Here is a 24,714-nt window from a genome sequence, read left to right on the forward strand (position 1 = left end):
CGTGCGTGCGGTTCGCGGTCGGACTCGCCGCGCCGGTCGTGATTGCGTGTGCTTAGTTCTTTCATGCCTACAGCTGTTGGTGTTAAAAAAATCACATCTGTTGATTACATTTCTGTGGATGAGGCCGTCCTAAGCTCCGCGTTTCTATCCATCGACTAGATCGCGGCTGAGCGCGCCAATTTTCGTGCTGCTTGTAAGAATTGAAATAAAATTCTGTGCCACTAAATATTTTGCCGTTTTTCCTGTTTTTCGGCTCTTACGTTTCCCGTCTCTTACGTTTATTTCCTACGGTCCCTTCAAAAACGTATCAGCGGGGTTCTACTGTATTACGCAGAACACGGCAGTTTCTCAGCTTGACTGTCTTTTGGCCAGCTATGATGAGCTATAATACATGTACGAAAAACAAACAGAACATGCTATTTTGGCATTATCGCCATTCTCAGCAGCAGAAATAAAAGTTTAACAGAGTGTGTCAACCCTCTGTAGATTTTTAAAACTTTAAATATGACAGTAAATCTCTATCTGATAGTAGAACAGTGCAAATCAAAGCAGCAATGAACAACTGCCCACTCCAAGAAAGTAATCGGCTATGTTTACATGCGTATACTAACATCTAGAACTTGGTTTGTTTTTGATTTGGTGGGATACGCAATTTTGCTTCAGTCCAACAAGAGCTATGTTAGGAAATGAGTTGTGATGAATATTTCAGCACATATAGACTAGTAGGACTGCACTTTTCAGAAGACTTGCAAAATCTTACTAAGGTTGCTATTGGAATAATACAGAACAACAAATATGAAGTTGGAACAGAACTGTGCAACTCCCTTGCTTACACAAGTTACGTCTGTTTCGTTTGCCATGATATTTTCTCATGTGTTGCATGTACAACTGTATGTGAGACTGGTTGTGCAACTGTGCATGCCAAGATAGCATGCATCAATGAAAAAAGCAGTGATGACTATTTAATCATGCTTAAAATTTGGCACATCCCAGACAACACAATAACAACCTCAGGACATCCTCAGTATGCCACCTTGAGGACATTATGATATCCTCAGGACGTCCTGTTACGGTACTAGAATGGCACTAATCCAGTCCTGTTGTCCGTACTCATAACAACCTCAGGACGTCCTCAAAACAACACTTCAGGACTTTTTTAGTATGTTTTCAGAACAACCATTGTGCAGCCGGTTCGGTACCGTAGGCTGTGATATATTGTATTACTACATATGATTTATTCTTTTCGAGGTATTTACATACATTAAAGGAAAAACACCTCTCTGAGGTCTTGTGTATGTATACTGTGTCAATAAACGGAGAGGTGACAATAAGTGCTTGACTATGACAAAAAAAAAAAACAAAGCTTGTTGACTGAAATTCATTTATTTAAACAGTAATTAGTCCCGACTGGTTATGAGGACCGCTTTCTCAGGCATCCGAGTCCAAGTATATAGTCAGAGGCAGTGTCTGAAAAAAAAAGCAATATTAAGGCATTCAACACAAATTTGCAAAGATGTTTTACTGTACCGGACTACTCCTGCAAAAAAAGACGTCAAATAAAGGCAGTTACGATTTTAATGAAAGGATTAATACATGCAAAAGGAACCAGATGCTGTCCCGTGTGGAACAATGCTACATTTCATGACAGTCTCATGTGATGTCACCGCAGCATGCGACGACTGCGACTCAATGGCCCATGCTTGTAAACTTCCTCGAAAGTCTGGCACAATGTCCTCGTCACCACGTGTATCGTGCACAGTGCACTCATTAGTGTTAGAGGCTCCGCTCTGACAGCCCACCAGTGCACTCGACACGGGCATCGAGTTCACTTGCCCGAGGTCGGGCCATGTGTCAGACGCCCTCGATTCCCCGTTATTCACATTGGGACTCTCCGAAGCACAATTCACCGCGATTTGTTCGACTGGTGCCGATCCATTCATTGGAGCACCAGTCAGAGCGTTGAGTAACGTGAAGCACCCATCAACACGGCGATTGACCTCCCGTCGACGTCTACGATTTGCACTTTCAGACATCTTACTTTTGTTAACTGTACACTAAACTGTACTGTACACACAAACAACAAAGATGCGGTTTGCATTGCACTAACCTTCATTGCAAGATCCCATCTTGACAGTCAGTTGACTTGGAATGGCTTGGCTGATTTGGCTACTTGACTATCCAGAACGGCAACGCATGGTCAATGGTTGCCAGCGGTTAGTTTGTTATTACGCGCTTCAGTGGCGGATATTCACTAATATATGGCTGCCACGTTCAGGAACACACTATTTTAAATGAACATTTCGCAATATCAGCTTCGATACCCAATATTGTTAATTACTTGTGTTTCAGAAAGCGAAACGCGCAATTTGAAGCTTTTCAACCAAAAGAGAAGCAACGAGGCGAAAATACGCAATGTCTGTGTGAAACAAACGTGCTGAGAAAATTTTCAGATATGATATGCATCTACTTAGTGTGAAAAGGACGCGAGGAATCATATGTAAGCGCTCAGTGCATGCATTGCATTTGTCATCCCCAAAAGGTCCCTGGAAGAACCTTTTCAGGACAACTTGCTAGCGCGCTCTCGATTGCTTTTGTCATCCCCAAAAGGTATCTGGAAGAACCTTTTCAGGACAACTTGTTGTCCTCAGAAAGCACTCGCAAAGACGTTTCCGGGCCAAACCAGCTCGTGTCGTACTCAATACGTACCAAGGACATCGAGAAATGTGCGAGGACGATTGTACCATTTGAGGACGACCTCGGGACGTCGAGTGTTGTCTGGGATACATCTCAAGACAATTTTGATTGGACTTTTTGCCTTGAATTTGTATTATATGCACAAGAGCTTTTCATGAGGTGCTATAACGTAGACATTGAGTGCTCTTTCTTAATGTCAGTATGTCTTTGTGTAATCCGTTCACTTTTTTCATTCTGTCTGGTAATGTTTTTTATAAGTTGTGCGATTCAAGTGACTACATGGGGGTCCTTCAAGTAAACTTGACATGAGGTAATTGAAATTCCCATATCTGGCATTCCCCGAACTTGATCATGCACAGGGTCCACAATTTGTGAATGTCAATTAATCAATCAATCAATCAATCAATCAATCAATCAATCAATGGAACTTTTATTTTTCCACGGGAACTATGGGGGTGATGAAAGCACGACAACACTTACTGAAAAATTGAACAATTCTTACTGTGCTTTGCTGCAGTATGCACTTGAGTGATTTTTCTGTAGGGTGAAAGTAAGTTTTCATTCACTGGGATTAACTAGAACACGAATAAAGCTGTTACCAAGCAAATGGCAAAATCTTCAGCCCAACTTACCGTATTTACTTGAATATAAGGCGGTCACGATTATAAGGCGAGGGGGGAGTTGAAGGACCGAAGAAAAGGAAAAAAAGTTTGCACACCAATATAAGGCGAGAGATCCCGCCAGAAACTTTATTTAAATTCCCACCTTTGAAGTTCGCGAAATTCAGCCGTGATACCACATAATCACGAGCTGTCATCATCTGAAGCATCACTGCTTTCCTTGTCGCTGGCGCACTCCCAAACTTCGCTGTCGTCAGTGCCGTCCAGCGAGTTGGAAATGCAGCACTTCTTGAAAGAAGCGGCCACCATAGCGTCGGGTATAGCTGCCCAAGCGTCGGCTATCCAGCGAGCCACTACCGACGGAGACGCACGCTTCAAACGGCCCGACGGTGTCAAAGCCGTTTCGTCGGAGGCCATCCATTCGTTGTAGAGGCGTCTTACATGGTCCTTAAAAGGCTTGTTGAGACACACGTCCAATGGCTGCAGCTGGCTCGTCATGCCACCGGGGATGACAACCAGATCGGTGGCTTCTTCCTGTAGCTTTTTCTTGACTCCCTCGGTCAGATGTCCCCGAAAAGCGTCAAGGACGAGCATCGATTGGCGAGCCAACAGTGCCCCGGGGCGCCGGCACCACACAGTTTTAATCCAGTCGATGACGAGTGCCTCAGTCATCCAGCCTTTTTCTTGGCAGCGGATGTGCACGCCCTTAGGGAAATTTTCATTTTTAGGCATCGTTTTCCTCTTCAGCACCACGTAAGGCGGCAGCTTGTGCCCGTCGGCGGTGCACGCTAACATAACGGTGATCCGCGCTTTTTCGCACCCCGCGGTACGTATGTGCACTTGGCGGTCACCTTTCGTGTGTACCGTTTGCGCCGACGGCATGTCAAAAAATATCGGGGTCTCGTCCGCATTCCCGATCTGGCCGAGGAGGAAATTGCGCTCTCTTCGCAGTCCAATAACGTAACGCTGAAAAGACAGCAGCTTTTCTTCGTAGTCACGGGGAAGCTTTTGCGTTATAGAAGTCCGCCTTCTAAGTGAGAAACCGGCTCTCCTCATGTATTTCTGCACCCAGCCTCGGCTGGCCTTGAACTGCGACCCGGAGATGCCGCGATCTTTTGCGAACTCTCGGGCCTTCATCAGTAGCATTTCCGTTGTCACAGTCAAGGCACGGCTCCTGGTTTGTCTGACGAATTCAGTCAGACTTGCCTCCACTTCGGGAAACACACCCTTGCGCGGTCCCCGGAAAGCTTTGCGCGTCGCAGCGGAGGCAAAGAGGGCCCCCTTCTCTTTTCTCCAACGACCACGGTGTAAGAAAAATAATTTAGGTGTGGACACTCTCCGCCCGCCGCGAAGGAGAGCGCGTCCAGATAATGTTCGCCTTTAATACATGCGCCGGCCGCAGTTTCGTGGGGTGCGCTGCGACATGGGGGCTTAAGAAACCTATTGCGACGAGGCGAACGCGCGTTTTTCTTTATTTTTTTTTCACCTCATTGCATTTTTTTAACCGTGCACGCTAGCAACTAGAGCAAGGAACGCATACCGCGTTTCTCGCGACCATGCTCGCGACCGAAAAATGCGACGTGCGGGGAACGCGTCCCTAACAGCGTTGCGTACGTAAAAGCGCGGCGTCTTGCTTAGAGCGCGTGAGCAGTCTTTCTGCTCGCTGACTTCTCACGTGCGCAACGCCGTTACGGACGCTACGCACGCAGCTCGTATTCTATAGTACATGCGCCGGCCGCGGTTGCGTGGGAGGCGCTGCGACATGGGGGCCGAGAGGAGGAAAGAGGCGAACATTATGTGGACGCGCCGTCGGGCGGAGTGTCCACACCTAAATTATTTTTCTTACACCGTGCCAACGACGCACGTTGTTTTCTGGGACGCCGTACTTCCGACCAGCAGCGCAGTTGCCCAAAGCTTCGGCATCGGTGATAACTTTTCTTTTGAAAGCTGCATCGTAATGACAACGACGACTTGCCATGATCACTAGCCACAACGGAAATGTTCCCGTAGGTAATCCAGTCAAATGCCACGCCGAACGACGGTAGAGTACACTCTAACAAAGGTCACGGGAGGCTGCCGCTACACGCACACCAGTGAGGGAACGCAAAAGACAAGTGCATGCAAGCGCACATGGAAAAATGGCCGAATAGCTGGCTGCGGATAGCTGCGGTATAGCTGCGGTTTTAATTTCGGCTTTTGGATTGAAACATACTGGATTTTCGCTGGCTGTTTAGAGTTTTTTTATGACTTCCCGCGACGCGCCGTTGCCGATCTCGGAGCCCGCCACATTCTCGGCCGTTGCCTTTGCGAAGGCAACTGCCGTCAGATCGTTTTCTTTTTTCCCCCGTTCTCACTGACGATGACCTATTTGGTTGCAGCACAAACATGTAATAACGTTATAATGTTAAATATTCGGAATTATTTACATTTTCATGCAAAGAAAATAATAGTGTGCTTTTCCCGACTGTGAAGCAATGATTGATGTTTACCTCGAATATAAGGCGGGGGTAGACTTTGAGGCCGCGGTTTTCGGAAAAAAACCTCGCCTTATATTCGAATAAATACGGTAGAATGAGCAATTGTTGCAGCTGCCTTAAAAGCTAGCTGATGTAGTGTGGTTGTGTGCAGGCTCTTGCCTTAAGAGCTAGCTGACATAGTGTTGTGTGTGGTACTGTGCAGGCTCTTGGCTCACAACGGAGAGATCAACACGCTCCAGGGCAATGTGAACCTGATGCGTGCCCGTGAGGGTGTCATGCAGACGTCCATCTTTGGGGACCGGCTCCGCGAGCTGTACCCCGTGGTCGAGCCCAACCTGTCCGACTCCGGCAGTGTGGACACTGTGCTCGAGTTCCTTGTCATGGCTGGGCAACGCTCTCTTCCAGAGGTCAGTGACCTTTCATGTTGCACTGAAGGCTGTACCTCGCCCTGCTTTTGTAACACCCGTAATTGTGTATTCTTTACCTGTGGAGTCTTTGTCAACTGCTAAGATAAGCTGAACCTGGATATGTGAAATTCAAAGGGGATCTCAGAATAGTTCTATGCATCAGTAGTTATATATACGAAATTATGCCTTATAAGCTTCTAATAAAACATCTTCATGTCCCTGGTAATAGCCTAAAATCATAATAAGCAGGTGCATCGGCACATTGAAAGGCAGCCAAGTTGGCAAGTGCAACGCTGTGATGAGAAGTTTAGAAGAGGAACAAAAAAATGGGGGTGCAAAGTCCAAGAGCGGCATGTCATAAAAACATTCAGTTCCCTGAAGAAAAAACAAAATGAGAAAGCTTGACTTGTTTCTGGTTTTGAGCTATAAGAGTGATTGCACTACTTGTCCCAATTTTTCCAAGTCATGCATATTGACTAGTCTCCCAGCCCTGCAACGCAAGCTCTAAGCTCTCTACATGTGCAATTATGGTAGAAGCGTTATTTGCTGTAGCAAATGTCTCGGCCATGACAGCTCGATGCAAAAACAAGAAGAAATGGTCCTCAATTTTCAAAGGCATGTTTGGACTGTTCGACATTAGCAGTAATCCTAAATATACTCAAGTTTGATACAAGCCGGTTTGACTGCACAGGTGAGATTTGTGTCATTGCTGGATAGTTTTCGCAGCTGTCTGTTGCACCAAGCTACAGCTAAGTGCATTGATTTGTAATTTTGTTTGAAGTTGGATGCATCTTGCTAGGAGGCATTCATCCTAATTGATGCGCACACTTTAGTGCATTGGAAGATTTCCTGCCGGGCAGGTTGACTAACTGTACACTGGAATTTAACGGAAAGCATTCCATCCAGAACAGTAGTAGGTAGCTGTGTAAATGATTAGGATGATTGCAAGTATGGGTGGTGAAAATACTATAGTGAAATTAACAATATAATAGTATGAAAACAATGACAATTAGAGCCTGATAGTAGTAGTATGTTGTTCTTGAAAGCTGCGGCAAAGCTTTGCCTTTGTGCAAAATTGTGAGGAGGGCAAAATGCGAGAACACTTAGCATGTGTACTTTGATATAAGGCGCACGTTAAAGAACCCAGCCGAGGTGGTCAAACTGATCTGTAGTCTCTCACTATAGATGACCCCTCATAATGATGTCATGTTTTTGCCTCGTAACACTGCAGGATCTAATGTGATATTTTTAAAATTGAATTTTCTAATACAGCAAAAGCTCGTTAATTTGACCCTTGTCAATTCGGAAAATCACATAATTCGGATGTGTTGTCCGATTCCGGCCAGCAGATACATTCTTCAATGACATTAAACTCTCATTAATTCAGTAATATTTGGCCCCAATCTGGTTAATTCGGACGATTCTCAGAGCGCGCCAAGCGCGAAGCGCTGCAAATATGCAGCGGAAAAAGATCAAGAACAATGTTCGCGGACTATAGAGTTAAATTACTGTTATATTAACTCTGTGCTTCATGCCACTGCATCAGACACTGTGTTGGCCGTGGGCATTCAGAAAGGCATGGTTGCCATCGACAATCGCGTTCTTGGTAACCAATGCTTCGGCGGCTGCAGCAAACCTTCTTACTCGGTGTACGCGGACTGCATGGATGCTGTGATCACCTCGATAGCAACCGCGGTATCGTCTGCAGCAGTTGTGAGAAGCAGCAGTTTCTTTCTCGCCGCATGCCTTCAGAACTAGGTAGTCACCATCCATGATTGTGCCAGGTTTCGCGGCGCTTAGTTTCGTTTCGACTCTGTGTGTAGGTGGCGGTTGTGCCTTCAGGACTGCTTGTGAACGCTGCCTATGATTGCTTTGTTAGCAACCGCGGCTTCATCCGCAGCGGGTGCGCCACTCAGTAGCTTAGTTTGTTTCGACTTCTTGAAATGTGCGCGCAATGTCAGAAAACTCAATTTTGGCACAAAATGTTGAAAATGGCAAGCTTTCGGCCACGGTCCGCATACTGGCATAAAACATCTCTGCTAGCTTGCTTACTACATTGTGATGGACGAATGTTCAGTTTCTGGCGATTTTACTGGCAAAAAAAGTATCATCACGTGCACGTGGTGGTGTTCATTGTGGCGGTACGCATAGGGAGGGTTGCAGAGCACGTTTCGGGCTAATTAAGACACAGGGGTCTTGTGCTGCGGTTGCATTGTGAAAGAAGTCGCGGGACAACGAAAAGTGCAAAATAAGTACTTGATTTACGTATTCATCAATAAAACGAAAGTGCTCCGGTGTAATACAAATTTGTTTAATGTTTCTTGATACTTTTGATAATTCGGAATTCGGTCAATTTGGACATTTCTTCCCACCCCGTGAAATCCGAATTAACGAGCTTTGACTGTAAAAGTAGTGTGTTTCAGTGAGAACATTCTCCACTGGCAAATTCTGCAAGCCTTAAAAGTGTCAGTGAGCATTCATTGTCTACAATTCTAACAAAAAGGCAGAAGTGAATGAGAAACTCATTGATTGTTCTGTGTATGAAAATTCACTCCAGGGTTAACCCTTCATAGTTCACCAGAGTGGAAGCTTGTTAATGTCCCATAAGGATAACTATCGAGGCATGAACTGGTACGTAAATAGGTTTTCAATTGTGTGTTTTTTTTTTTGGCACCATATACTGATGTGCTCGGATGACGATGCCTACATGTTGTGCACAGTCATGAAAGGATAACATTAAACTTTTACAGTGTATGTGTAAGTGTGCATGCATCTGTGCCTGTTTATGCCTGTTTATGCTTCTTTTTGTCATTGCTTATCATTCAACAGCTGTTTCATGCAAGAGGGACGCCATTCTGCTCGTAATAATTTTCACCAGTTGTTTTCACCCTTATGTTTTTGTCATTCTGTTATGTGCAGGCGGTTATGACTATGGTGCCCGAGGCTTGGCAGAATAATGAACAGATGAGCGTTGAGAAGCGGCAGTTCTACCAGTGGAGTGGCTGTGCCATGGAACCCTGGGATGGCCCAGGTAAGTTCAATTTTACATTATAAGTTGAAGCTCAAGTTCACTGTCGTAAAATTTAACCTAGTAAAAAGAAGCAACATCTTTGCTTGAAAGGAGTTCTGAGCTTTGTTTATTTAGCTGAGTTATGTATGTATTAAGCTCTAGTGGAGCACGTACCAAGCGTTGGTGAATGCACACTTACATGTGTCATTGGTATGAAAGCTGTGGCTTTAATAATGCTGTATGATTCACTTTGTCAAGATGAACAGCTTTAAAGCTGTTATCTATGATTGGACTAAAGAAATCACTGGTATTCATGTTCTGTTTTGCTGAGTAGAGGTTTATATGCAGAAGTGAAATTCAGTAATATACAAGGAAAATAGTGTGTTAGTGTTGATACCTAGTATGTCTGTGCTGATGTGCATCAGGTACTGGCCTGGGCCATGTCAATTTTTTTGCTAAGCATGGCAGTTGTTTGCACTATGTCTTGTACCAGCCAATAATGCAACAAAGCAGCCAGCAGCAAGAATACAAAATCCGAAACCCTGGAATGTGGAAAGAAGAGGCAAAAGAGGAAATGCATATTGCTTAAAAAATTTCTACATACATAGTGACTGCCTTGTGCTTTTTAAATTGAAGTTTTGTTTTTCTTCACATCTCTGTGTTCTAGCATAAATTATTGTTCAGGCGGTTGTCTAGCGCAGGTATTTCCGATGTGGTTATCACATGAGCGTTTTCAGTTGCGATTTCGCTACAGTCAGGATCGAATGTGTCAACTATGATTGGCTCCCTTTTATATCTTGCTCAAACAAACCTTTCTCAGTCGAGAAACTCGGTTGCAAATAGGCTTTACTGCAGTTGAAAGTGAAACATGTGGCAACCACATACGGTATTGCGTCCATGCCTCTGCAGTACGATGTCCTCAATGCACTGTGCAACCATACGCTCCATGAATCAGTTCTCAGCTCCTGGCTGATGTTCCACAGATATGCGTGCAAGTCTTTACGCGCAAGTTCGTCTGATTTCTCTGCAGCCCTGCTGACCTTTTCCGATGGCCGTTACATTGGGGCCATCCTTGACCGAAACGGGCTGCGGCCATCTCGCTACTACATCACCAAGGACAACTACATGGTGATGGCGAGTGAAGTCGGCGTGCTGGACATCCCGTCCGAGATGATTGTGCAGAAGGTATGCATTGCAAGCTTTTACTTCTCCTTGCTGCTAAGATACGCTGCACACTGGCATGACTAAAGGCAACGCGATTACCATCAGACCATGAGAAGCAATTCCGATGATGATGATAAGCCCACACCAACGCGACAGTGACAGCTCTGGGCACGAGACACAGATCTCGAAGGCCTTACTTTTGCTAATTGCGTGCACCATTTTCTGAAGTACATCATAGATACCATCTTTGATTTGTAAATATATCATGGCTATGCTTTCACTCGTGGAAACCTGAAAACACCATGGATGTTGCTCATCATGTTGTGGGGATGGAAGACAAAAAACGAAATCACATTTTGATGCAAATAATTCAGGGGTGCGATCATTACGTGAGTGCAATCATTGTGTGAGTAAATATATGATATATCTGATTCAGTCGGGCCTGGATGCAACAAACACTTTTATTGCTGGAGTTGTATTCACCGTATCGGATGTTCTTTATAAGTTGAAATGTGCCTTAAAAACACTAATTAACATGCAGAAGAGACACTTGAAGATATAGCGCACTTTTCTTCTATGACGACTTCAGCATTTTTGGTCTTCCATTGAGAAGTGAGATCCTGGGGACATGTTCTTAGCTAACAGCTTTACTGCTTCGATTGAGATTGTATTATTTGAAAATTTACCCATATTTTTGGGGCAATTTCACTACACTTGTTCAAATTTTTATTGAATAAATTTGCCCAAATTATCGGGCAAGTTTACCGAACACAACAAGATGAGCTCACACGTTGGTTCAACAGCAATAAAGCACCAAACAGTTTTTGCAGAGCACTGCCAGGCAGGAATCAAGGTCAAGAATCAAGTGGCAGGAATCAAGGTCAAGAATTGTGGTATCTGCACAGAAAGCTGAAATCATCATATTCTTTTGTAATTAAGTCTCGTGCACCTATACTAATACAGCTTGATGGAAGTATGCGTCATTGATTTGTGATATGTCGCATTCTATGTTTTTTTTATGTCTGAATATGCTTAAGCCTTGTCTCAATGTCAACTTCAGGTTGCGCATCTGCGTGTGCTTAACAATTAGTGCAGGTTTTACCCCAGATGCATGCTTACGCAGGAAATATAAGCTTGCCCAATAGCCTGTGTGTGAGGTCAGTGGAATGACCCTGTTGTGTTGCCTCTGTCTGAATAACAGGGTCGCCTGCGTCCTGGACGCATGCTGCTTGTCGACACCTTGGAGAAGAATGTCACCAAGGATGAGGACCTGAAGTTGCAGATTGCCCGCCAGAGGCCACTGGGCGAATGGCTGAAAGAAATGGTGAGGAAATGATGGCGTTATTCATCATAACTACCTTGGGATAAGTAGTGCTAATTATTATGTTAATGTAATGTAATTTTTTATGTAGCTTTTGCAACTATGTACATTATTGTAGTGTTTACAGGAACACTTATAGCACAATGTAGCAGCCTCACAACTGGAACCAGTTCTATCCAGTTTTTATTGATTAGCATGCTCCATCATTGACCAGGCCCAGTAAATGTGTCATCACCAAGGTCGATGTCTATGGGAAGGGAATGAAAATTATAGGATAAGGTTGGGCAAAGGAAGTTACAAATATATATTGGGCCAAATTTTCTTCAGCATATTGTCCTGTTAAACCATCTGGTATATGAATGAAATGCAAAGCAGCACATTCTGTTTGAAATTCTTACCACTGAATTAAGTGCTTCGTGCCGTTCCACAGTTCACTCTGGCGGACTTGCACGAAGCGGCGGGTCCCGTTCGCGTGCCAGGACTGCGTCGCCAGGACACCAGCACGTTTGCCAAGAGCAGCAAGGTGTTCCAAGACCTGCGGCTGCCCCTGTTTGGCTACTCGCCAGAGACCATCAACCTTCTGCTGCTTCCCATGGTTCAGACCGAGTGAGTTATCTTTGGGCCGTGTTTTCCTTCTTCCGGTTATAGTTACACGTAAAAAACAGTAGCTTTGACGCCGAAAACACCGCAGTGGTGTGGCTGTTTTGCACACAAAGTGAAGGAGATGCTCATTGTGAAAACATTCTTATGTCATTTATTTTATGTGTAGTTGCCCAGCTTCTTTAATGAGACCCTCCGAAATACGTCAGGAGCAAAAATAGTCTACACCTACGAACCATGTGTGGAGAACAGGAATTTGACGCCTTAATTGATGGTGCGATGTGGGGGGAATTTTCATAAACATTGTCATGTGGCCAGTATTTCAGCACAAGGCAGCAGTCGCATAGTTCTAGGATGTAGTTTTGGAGCAGTGTTCAACTTAAGTACTGTGTAGGCCGTAGCAGGAAGGTAATTCTCTAGGTGCATTGCTGCATTTATCTGCCTTCGAACATAAAACTTATGAGAATTACGTTGCATGGGACCATATTTTCATGAATACAAAACAAATCCATTTCCCTCAGCATTTTCCTGTATATCAGCTTTAGAAAGCGCCTTGCGTTATATAGTAATTTTAAAATAAAAATTGGTGAATTGCTGTGGGAAATGACAGACCAATTCGCATGTGTTCTGTTTCTTCTGTCCCTGTACCTTTTTGTGCTGCAGTTCACCAATGTGTTTACTCACAAGACCAAACAACCATATTATCGATAACACCTATGCTCCCATTGGCTAACTTAAATGCTAACTTGACTCTACGTTGCAGTATTTTCTGGTGTAGAAGTCTCACTTTTCCATAAAACACATGCCCTACTGTTTGCTACTTTCGTATAAAAGGTTAGTACAGTAATTCCTCGTTATAACGAAGTCAGCGGGGCGGCAAAAAAATTTGCTGTAAGAGATATTTCGTTACGAGCGACCACTCGAGAGAAACTAAAGCAGTCCAGCTTTAATTGCGTCACAGCTGCAAGGAAGCCAAACACAATGTATTCAGTGATGATGATGATGATGATGATGATGCAAACTTTATTGGGGTCCAGAGAAGACGCAGGGGAGACCCCGCGCCACCCGGCTAGTCCCACGTAGGGACCGCCAAGCCAAACTTGGCGGCCCGTTCGCGGGCACTCTGGACGGCCAGGGTTTGGTCATGTATTCAGGGAAGCAGAACTTTATTCAGGTGCAAAAAAAGCACTCTGAATAGCAGAACCACATGGAATGCTAAGGCGTAAGTCAGCCAGCGGTCTTTTGACCACTTTTCGGCATCCAAGAGACCGTGGTTTTCTGCCATTGCAAAGCACCAGGAAAACTTTATTTTCGTGTAGATTCTGTCACAGGGGACACCAGCGATGCGATCACGACCGAGATTAACAGTTCGGGCGCGCTGCACTATGGAATTTGACAGCTCCCGTTCGCTCCACAGTAAACAGCTAGTAGCAGTTGGCACTCGCTTGGTACTCATTACTAGGCGGTCGTCGGTCATCAGTCTGGTACTTGTGTGGCCTGCTCTGTGCCTGCACGAGACGTCGGTGGCATTAATTTGACACTGCGTGCGCAAAAGGATCACCACCGCTCGGCAACACCACCGCTCGGCAACACCTCCGCTCGCCACTTCATTCTAAGTGGGTCAAGCCCTTTGTGCACTTCGAGTGATGCGGCTTAATGTGCATGCATTTGGTTCGGGACCAGAAAAAATTTCAAATAAAGCGATATTTCGAGTAAAGCGATTTTGTTATAATGAGGGATTACTGTATATTGATTTCTCATGTGTATGAGGTGCGCCTCTTTTTAACTCAGTCACCACAATCAAATGTTACTCTGCATAAATTTATCATGAAATGGCATAGTTACACATGCCACTAAATTTTTGTAAACTTAATTTTTTTATTGAGCAGTGAATTCTAGCCGAATAAAACTCGTGAAAAAAAAATGGAACTGATGTTCTCCCAAGGCATAAAAAATCAATAGTTATTCCACTTTACATGAAAACGTCACCAATTCCATCTTCTAACACACTGTCAGAAACTTGTCCAGCTCTGGCCAGCGGCGTAGCTGGGTTAATTGCCATCGTCGAGTTCTGAATAGCTTGTACACGCCCTTGTAAGCACATACAAGCACTTGGTTGGCGTTGCTTCTACAGTGTTGTGTGTTTGGGTGAACAGGCAAAAAACAATCGCATCGCAGCACCTAAATAAACGCACACAAAATATTCTAGATGCTGAACTGTTGTCAGCCACAGTTTTAGTTAGACCAGATATTTTGAGACTCATTCATTCCCTTCCTCAGGGGTTGACTGTGTAGGTCGTGTAAGTGGCATCACTTCCTCTCAACTCGGTTCTTCTTTTCCATCGTTTCTTGTGGCTGAAATGCATGAAATTTTCATGTAAATAGGTGGTAGATACATGTTCAGATTATGCAAATAAACATATGAGAAATACTGGGTTAACAGGAACCAAGATCAATTTTCACTAAGCAAAATAAAGAAAAAAAAACAATGAGTAACAAATACACAGTTACATTGACGTTGAACTTGCTCAGATACCAGCTGTAGATGGTATTGTTTGAAACACTTCTTGGGTGTTTTTTTCATTTGCAAACACACACTCAGAGTAAATAAAAAATTCTTAAAGTAAGTAAAATGCAGAGGGCATACATGTTTGCGATTCTTATGATTTACACTTCTTAGAGACCACACTCTATGCTCGTGTACACATTGCGCCTAAAGGACACAGACAGAAGGAAATACTAATTAATTAATTAACAAATTAATTCATTAATGCACAGCCTGTTGTTGCATTAATGACTGGCTGTGCGAGGATTGACTTATTAGAATAACGTCTGAAATAAGACAAGTGGCTGGCTAACTATTCGGTGAAGCGATCCTAGATACAAAGTTTTGCTTCACCGCTGCACAGTAGTTGCAAGAATCAAAGAAATGGAATCATACGCTTGAATAATGAAGTGCATAATATCCAAAAACTGAAGCATAGATGAATCAGCAAGCCATCATTTTGCATTGTTGGCGAAAGAAATTGTTTCTTTGGGTGGCTGCACATATGTAAAGAACTTTCTTGGGACCTGTGCTAAAGCAAGTGTGCAAAAAGGTCACGATGTTCGTGAAATAAAAATTGTGCTTTTGCACCTCGTGCGTACCACTTTTCCTTGTTCTGTCCATGTCCTGTATTTGCAACGTTATACACACTGATGCCACACGAACAGGAGCAAGTACAGTAACCATGTGTAGTACATCTCTATTGCAAATCCTCAGGGCACTGTATAGTCGCAAATTTTACTTAAGCCATCGAAAATCATCTTCCGTTACGCCTGTGCTCGCCTTATATTCACGCAAATATTGTACGTAGTACTGTACGTAAGGCGTGAGGTTACTGTGAATCTTTGTAATGTTGTGCATTGTTTGCTATACTGAACACAACTAGTAAGAGTAGCTATTTTCCACTGCTGTTCAGAAAATCAGAAAAGATTTCCAACTGTTGCAGCAATGCTTTGGCCTCAAAGGAATGTCCCACTTAAATTTACAGTTGCACGATACAAGAAGCAGAGCTCACTTTATGGCAGTATAATGGCAGTACGTAATATGTGTGGTCGTTCTGTCAGTGATAGCAGGTGACAATAAAAATGCTTTTTTATTTCATTATTCTGATATCTTTAATTGTGGTATTGTAATTTTTCATTTCTTTTTTGTAACATTTAAATTTGAGCCCTCAAGGCAGTAATCCTGTTTGTTCAATTCCATATAGGGCTATCTTAAACCACTGAAACTGTGGTGCCCAGGGAACAGTTATTAAAATTTTTAATATCGGATTGCATCGATCGGTGAACAGCACAAAAGATGTGAGCAACAAAGAAGGCCTACTGACACACAGACAGTATTATCATGATACTATTCAAGCCAGCAGGGAGCAGTGAATTGTGACGTTGTCTTATTCGATCGAGACACGTGCTCTCTATTCGTGATCACAGTGGTTGTTTAATAGATATCTCTGTGGCAGAATTTGTAATTGTGCAACCAGTCATGCGACCACTTCATTTACTCTTGGTTTGATGGAGAGGATGCATGTGGCAGTTGTTTCCATGATAACAGGAGCCATGCAACAAACGGCATTGTCAGTGGACACAGTGCTTTCTCTTTCATTTCCCTGTCGGTTCTTCTGCAACTTTCGCCATTGTGTAATTATCCACTTTGTAGGTGGTCTTGCTAGTCTTTAATCCTTTCACTGTCGGGTGTTTCTGGCCGTGACACACCCCCAGTGTTGGCTTGGTTTTGGGAATATCGGGGACGCTTGGAAGTAATCAACTTCCTGCACATCCAGTTGAACAGTTGCACTCACGAATTGTTTGGAATGTGACGGGCCGAAAGGAAACAGCATAAGTGAGAAATCGCCTTTTTTTCCACTTATTGCCGGTTTGCCGTGCGCAATTCCAGGGTGACGGCCTCGCGAATTAAACGTGAGAATCTGATACTGTGGAACTCCCCCCTTCCTTGGTTGAGAAGCTCTCAGAATCCGAATGCGAGCTCGGCTCGTATTTGGAATCCTGAAGATCCATAGCTTCAGTTCCTATTCGAAGGCCCCGCGCTGTCAGCCATCTGAAAATAACCACGCGCACATGGAGGGAGCACTTTCACTGGCCCACAAACCACAAAGAAATGGCACATTGTGAAACCATTGTGCCACTTGGGAAAGATGGGAAGGAGATATAACAACCATGCTTGCTGCTCATAGTGGCAAGCAAGGCCACGGCGAGCGAGCGAAAGCAGCGATCGAGTCAAGTTTCGGTCTATTGGAGAGGCAACGGCTCACTCCTCTGAACTTGATGCACCGTAGGAGACATGCCCACAGAATAATAATGAAAAAAGCCTTCAAAACTGCGGCAGATGGCAGAACAACCCTTGTATTTGTAATTGCACGTGTGCTGCGTGGTTGCTCAGCCTGAGAGAATAGCGCGCGTGGAGCGACTGCGCCCTCCAGCAAAGAAGAGTAGGCGCGGTCACTCCGTACTCTTCAAGGTACGTCAGTGACAGTGAAGTGGTTAAATGGTGCTGTTAAAGAGTAGCCAACGTTAAAAACAAGGTGGGCACTGTGGCAGTTCCTTGAAAGATTAGGAAGGTGAGCGTCCACTTTCTAGAATACTCCATCTCTTGACAAAGCACCTCGACACGTGAAAGTTCACTGTGGCACTGCCCCTCTATTGATGCAGTCACTTTGAGTGATACTCCTCGGGTATTCTTGACAGGAAATCGGATCTTTAGCTCTTGCCATCCTTCTGTGCAATTGCGTGAAAAAAATGCTTCTTCAGTGTCTTTTACAGATGTTGGTTGTGTGAAGATGGCTGTATTCAGGGTCCTTTTTTGAATATGGAGGTCTGAATTCCTTGCTAGTCTGGTTTATGTTTGATGTGCTCTTCTGCCCATGCTATCGTTCTTGCCATGATATAGCTATTAAGAAGTTACTTCAGCCGGTTTTTTACACTTTCCATGGGTAGCATCGCCATTATGTATATTGGCACCATGATTGCTTGGCAAAAGTCTCTAGTAAGCAAAACTCCTTGGTGGGTAAGCATGCGCCCTCTTTGTTATTCCATGTTCATGGTTAGGAGGCTGTCGTGCTGTCTTTTGATCTGTAATTATTGCGGCACCATTTGTTGTCACTCTTGTAGTCATATCATCCTTGGTTACTGTGCATGTCATTGTGCTGTAAACACTGCATGCTGTTGTCATCGCCATCATAGCTGTGTAGTTGTCAGCTGTCGTTGCTGTTCTGCTGTCATAATTCATTGTTGTTATTATTCCTACGGCTGTTATTATCATCAGTGGGCCATTGTTTCATTGTTCGCATTGTTGCTGGGACAGGTTAACCAGTATACTTGGCAGCACTTAGTGCTTTTCTTTGAAAATACCTCCACAATATTTGCACCATCATATATACATGTTAGTAATTACTAACATAGCAACTGTCTGTCTGTATGCCTCTTTTCTTATTGATAATTTTCCATGCTGCTTCACCGGTCGTGTTGATCTTTCCCTTGCGTCAACTTCATTAAAATCTACAATTTCACTGCATCTTTACAAATGAACAAATATTTACAAATGTGTGTAAAGGTTTACAAACCTTTTGCAAGTGAATCTTTATAAATGAGCACGCCAAAAAAAAAAAAGAAATATTTCTATTAGACTGTGTGTTTTGCATCTGTTGAGCCACACCTTGGTGAAAGTCATTAGAAGAAGATTGCACTCCAATTCGTACAGGATTGAATCTGTGCCCTAGCTGCTAAACAGGGCACGACTTGCCCGCTGGCATTGCTGAAATCTAGGGACCGATTTGTGTGCTTCGCAGTGGGGAGCATGTGTGTGTGGTCTCACAGCCTCCCCCTCTCCAGTGTCTGGAAATTCGTCGACAACAAAGTGGTGTGAGATGCGCGGCACAACTGGCTGCGGCTGGCAGTCGGATGGAGGAAACCGTGAGCACTTGTTCCGCGACACTTTGTCGGCACAGTGGTATATGCGTATATACTAACTGCTGAAGTGGCTGCTCAGTTTATGACGAGGAGCTGTAAGTGGCTCGACCAGAGCCAAACATTAAACGTTGAATACTTCTAGCACTTCTAAGAAATAAGAAAACTGAACCAGCTAAGATGTTATGCTCTTAAGCTTGAGGACACGGGTTTGATTCCTGGTTACGGTAGTGGCATTTTCAATTTTAGGGATGAAGTGCTAAAACGTCCATGTACTCAGATGTTGATGCACAAGAACAGCATGTTCAGAATTAATCTGAAGTCCTCTGCTACAATGTGCTTCGTAATCGTATTGCAGTTTTGGTATTTAAAACACCAGAATTTTCTTAATTTTAATTTAATAATGAGAGGAACAGCATGTTCTTCTTTTACTGTTCTCTTATTTCTTAAAAGGGCTGGATAATGACCAAATTTTAACCAGGCCAACTTTGTGCAAGTAGACTGAATTTCACCACTTTGAATCTTTTCACTCATCCAGACAGATCTTTCAAAATGTTTGCATTTAAATGGAATAATATATGCTAGGGGTGTGCGAATATTCGAACTTTCGAATATTTTTCGAATAGTGTTTGCTATTCAATTCGATTCGCACCAGAATTTTATTGCTAGACGACTCTTTGTACTCGCGATCGAGCATGACGTACTTTGAAACATCGGGCAGCGCGGTCATGCATGCCACGACCAAGCGCTAGTTGCAGCTTTTTCACGAAAGCGAAGAAGCTGCAACATGCTTCGTCGCAAGCAACGAATCGCATTGCCCTCTGGATCCATTGGAATCGTAGATGGGAACTTGACGCATCGGCAGCGGACCCCCCGGCGAAGCTTGTCGCACAGCGACCGCTCGGAACATCGGTGGAAGTGGCTAGCAGCTTCGCACGTTGGCGCCCCAAAACGAAAGACCAAGCAGGCTGCACACTGATTTATCGTCATTATGTTTATTTTACATTGTTATAAACGATTATATTTATTTTCCGGAGGTTCGAATAGCTCGGCTACTATATGGTCTTTGTCACGAGGTCCGAAGTGCTGACAAGCAGAACCTCTAATCGCGGGTCCCACGAGTTGGTCCGAGACACGCGTCCGCGATGTTCACAACGAGCGCGGCATACTATCATAATCTGATGACTGAGGTTTCGCTTGCAGCTGCCAAACTAAAGCGTAATTATATTCTAAGTGATATCATCAACCCGTGAACACAGAATGAACGAACAAATCACTAAGTAGTGCAATTGTCGACAACCGTGACCTCGTGACGCGCAAGCAGCAGACGACACTTTCCCGGAGTGAGCATCGGACCATTGGCGAGGCGTGCTGGACCAACATCGCGGACGCAGCCAATGGAGGACCTCGAAACGAACTTTAAACATTTGCTTTTTGCACGCTTGTTTCTGAATGGAGGACCTAGCTGAAGCGGGGGAAATTTGAAGACGGAGAAATGCTCTTTCCGACGAGCCCAAAATAGCGACGCCCGGTTGTGTCATTGCGGAGTTATAATTTTTTAGAATTTAGAATATGCTTAGGGGCCCTCTGCAAATTTTTATCAGTAATTTCGCTTCGAAGTATTCGAAAAATATTTGAAAAATAATTTAAAATTATTCGATTTGATTCGCACTGAAACTTTATTATTCCAATTCGCTTCACACTCAAAATTTTGCTATTTGCACATGCTCTAATATATAAATATGTTCTTTTGCATGTACAGTTTTTTTTATGAAGGTACTCTTGCAGCAAAGAAACAATGTGAAGTTGCTTTTGTCTGTGCCCTTCACAGTGAGCAATTGCCGAAACATGGCACCTGTGATGTTACCCATTCTCGTCTGTTGTCCAAAATACAACAAAACATATGACTTTGAATATCACTATTTTCATTGTCCATTGGGGGTGTGTGATACAAGCATCAAAAGGGGTGCAGACAAAAGAAATCCACATTTCATTTTTCTAAAGAAACTAGGCAGTTAGCAAATACAAGTATGATATATAGAATGATCCAGGTTATACAGTATGATTTCTCTAAGAAATTTCATTACGAATTAATGTGTAACAAGTGTAAAATTTCATTTTTTAATATTACTAGATCTGTGACAAAATATGCAGGCCCCTGTATTGTCAGTTTTGTAATCCTCACAACAAATTTGACATTTACACAATAGCAGCCCAGAAAAGCAGCACAGAACCTATCAGTTAAATGCAGTCATGCAGCAAGCCATAGTTTTCAAGAAAAGCGTAGCTCCTATATATATATATGGCACTTGAGTGATGAAACAGCTATATAACAACAACCCGAAAATGCCTAGGCAAAGACAGTGAGAAGTACAAAATATATGCATTGATGTATGGTTAAGTTTAAAGGGTGGCCTAGCTTGGGGAACACATGGTAATTGGAAAAGATTGCGTGCACTGAACGAATCATAGACTACAATTTTGTGGTGATACTTTCTGCTAGTTTCTTTGCTGCTGTTATCATTCACTCTCATAGCCAGCTGATCGAATGGGCAAAGCAGGGCTCTAGCCACAAAGTGTGAAAAGCACAGTAAGGAATCACATCAATAAAAGCTTGACTACAGTACTTGGGTCTCAGTTCCTTGATAGAACTATCATTGAGCAAGCAGCTTTGCAGGCCTGCTTTTATAACTCATTGTTCACATTCTAGCTATGGTCTGTCTGTGGGTCTGTTGAACTGCAGAAAAGTAATTGTCTTAGTAAAACAAGTGCTGGAAACATCAGTAATTTTCAGGGTGAAGCATCGCATGCACAAAGTCTCGCCTGGACATTGTCGTGGGATGAAACTACTGTTTCATTGCGGTGAAAAATAAAATTTTTTGTCGCTTACATTGCTACAAATGAGGATCAGTTCTAAATCACTTGAAAAAAGACTGACGTGTTCTGCACCAAATTTGGTACTGTTCAAATTAATGGTACATTGTAAAATGCGGTACATATATGTTTGCAAAGTCTGAGTGCAAACGAGACGAAGTCGCAGTTAAAAATGCTGTATTATTACCCTGCCCTTGTATGCGACATTTGGCATGTCTTGTTGACAGCTAGTGAATGGTCTTTCTTAATTTGTTTGTTTATTGGTTTACCTGTGTGCTTGCAGCACCCTCTAGACATTACAGTGAATGAGAGGGGGGGGGGGGAGGGGTGAGAGCAGAGAGATATTAGGACATATACAACCAAAGATTCACAGATACATTAACGTTGTGTCATGCGCATCACAGCATGTTTCTGACTGGAAAATTGTCCTATCTTGGAACAGTACAAATACGTCATTTGACATCATATTCATCCAGTTGGCGATGTATGTCAGTCTTAAGCAGTGTTTTTGGGTGAGAAGAAAGGGACTTCCTTTAATGGGTCAGGCTTGCATAAGGTTTCTTTAACATTAAGAGCGCAGCTAGCCTTTCTTTTGTTAATGACAGCTTATGTGTAAAACTATACACTACAACAGCCCACATGACTGCTTTTCTTTTCCTCTTCTTTTTCTGGTGGCAGGAAGGAGGCCCTAGGCTCTATGGGTAACGATGCTGCACTGGCGTGCTTATCCCTCTGCCAACCACTCATCTACGACTACTTCAAGCAGCTTTTCGCCCAGGTCACCAATCCACCCATTGATCCATTCCGTGAGAGGATCGTCATGTCTCTGGCAAGTGGCAACGGCTTGTCCCGTCTTGAATTGATACTATGTAGCCTGTGGAAACTGTGCCCCTGCTGCAGTTCCTGTACTACTACATGGCTCGTTAGGGTCGTGGTTCTGGCGTATAAAATCTCTGGAATTGAATTTAATTGATGACTGTGCTGGGGACATTGCTATGCAGGCATGCCCAATCGGACCAGAGGCCAACATCCTGGAGCCCAGCCCAGCCCAGTGCCGGCGCTTGTGGCTGGAGCAGCCCATCCTCTCCCTACGTGATATGGAGGTCATCAAGGAGACCACTTACAGAGGCTGGAGGGTGAGCTTCTTGACTCATGCTTTGCTTGTAGGGATTGGGCGGCCTTTAATGTGTCTTTTTTTTTGCATATGTGCATGCTTTTCGTAGAACACATGCTCTTTAGATACGAGGTAGTTGAGAATTCATTGTCTATTTTGTAAAGAAATGCCATGACTTTTATCTCGTGCTGCTGCATCTTGCAGTTTATATTCGTTGAAGTGTGTTGACACTAATTCCATTCTATGCTGATAAAGTTGTTTGTAACATATGCTAGCTAGCTTACTATTTATTTCTTCTTCATTGTAACCTGTGCTTGGGTACAAAGACTGTATGCATGTTGTTATATGGATATTGTCAGATCTTTGTACGTACTGTGCCTCCTGGCAAAGATACTGGTGTCATGTTTGTACCTGTACCCATGGTTTCTGTAAGCTAAGGGTGTGTGGTCATTGAACACCAGCTATTCTGATCTCTCATATTGTTAAGCAGCTGTAGAAACAGAAACTTATCACAAAATTCCTTGTTACATTGGTCGCAGTTGAAACTGAAACATGTTACGACAAACTTGTTGGCTGGAACGAGCTGTAGTAACAGGGATTTCTGTTGTTCTGTGCAGACGAAGGAGATCGACATTGTGTTCTCCGCAAGTGAAGGAGGCCCAGGCCTCCTGAATGCCATCCGTCGCATCTGCGATGAGGCTTGCACTGCCGCGAAGTATGGCTACACGCTCATCGTGCTGTCAGACCGGAAGGCTGGCAAGGACTTCATACCTGTCAGGTGTGGGCTTGAGGCACATTGAGCGCATATTAATACGAATGCACAAGCGCATCGCACGTAAACATGTTTTGTTTATGCAAACAAAACTGTAAGATTTTTTAAAAATGCAATACTATGGTGTGTTTTCTGTGGCATCTTTTGTAAAAGGTTGCTGTTTGAATAATATGCCCTTCAATTTAAACTCAAGTCGAGTTGAAAAGCTACCGTTAAGATCCTGAAATTCAGTACCAGTAATTGCTGTTATAGTACTGTGAAATAGTATGTTGAAAAGAAACATTTAGGTTATCCTAAAGGTAATTGTAGCTATGTGAAACAATAATATTAAACATAGCTTTAGCACTAAGAAGGATTAGTGTTATTAGTGGAGCAGTAAAGCCAGTTGATGTCGAGCACCTGTCCTTTGCATTTTTTCTCAAAGCCTACGTGTTTTTTAGCTCTGTGACAGTGTCCCATGCAATGCCAGTAGCACACCAACAGGCTCAGATGTCAACCTTATTCATCGCACCAGTTAGCTGCTAGCACTCATTTATACTTAATTTTGTATTACTCAAATCTGTTCAACAGAAGTGGCACTTGATATGAAAGTGCCACTTTGATAAGGTGTGCTCACAGTTATTGAAATAATTTAGTAAACATGTTACCCTATCCTAATTGAAGTTAAGCTGTTAGCCTGTATACCCCCGTACCCGAGTGTGGTCATCTAACACACTACGCTGCTTTCACCTCATAACGGCCATAAAAGCAGCAGTGAGCACTGCATTTGTTCTATGCTCAATCGGGATGCTACGCTGGTCCTCACAGTTATTTTAGTGAAAGACTTATATATGTATTACTGATGTTTCCTTAGTGGGTCGGTTGTCTCGTGTGTGTTTTCAGTGCGGCCATGGCTCTGGGTGCTGTCCACCACCACCTGATCACCATGCGGCAGCGCATGAAGTGTGGCCTCATTGTAGAGACTGGGGAGGCCAGGTGAGTGCCGGCTGCATTTCATGCATTCCCTTTGGAGTCCTCGTGCGACTTTACTTCCCAAGCTCTGCTATTTTAAGAACTGAGTCAAGCGTCTGAGAATTTCACACTCAGAAAACTCTCCTTCATCCCCGTCCGGGGCTTTATAACTGTACATGGTTAAGGTAGGTCACCACCTTCAAAAATGCATTTTTTTGAAAAAATGATTTTTTTTTTTGGATTGG

At 43.6% G+C, this 24,714-nt stretch overlaps 1 protein-coding gene across 10 annotated transcripts in view; it reads left to right on the top strand.

The window, feature by feature from the left end:
* LOC119395867 (uncharacterized) overlaps positions 1 to 24,714 on the top strand; it is a gene marked incomplete at its 3' end in the record, with an annotated part of 205,015 nt that overhangs the window by 109,059 nt on the left and 71,242 nt on the right. Inside the window, 6 exon segments of one of the 10 annotated variants that reach the window (XM_049416796.1) lie at positions 5,994 to 6,198; positions 9,118 to 9,229; positions 10,239 to 10,393; positions 11,574 to 11,696; positions 12,124 to 12,299; positions 22,311 to 22,461. In XM_049416796.1, coding sequence (XP_049272753.1) covers positions 5,994 to 6,198; positions 9,118 to 9,229; positions 10,239 to 10,393; positions 11,574 to 11,696; positions 12,124 to 12,299; positions 22,311 to 22,461 — 922 coding nt within the window. 10 annotated transcript variants of the gene reach the window in all.

The sequence above is a fragment of the Rhipicephalus sanguineus genome, chromosome 6 (assembly GCF_013339695.2).
Source record: "Rhipicephalus sanguineus isolate Rsan-2018 chromosome 6, BIME_Rsan_1.4, whole genome shotgun sequence".
Taxonomy (NCBI): domain Eukaryota; kingdom Metazoa; phylum Arthropoda; class Arachnida; order Ixodida; family Ixodidae; genus Rhipicephalus; species Rhipicephalus sanguineus.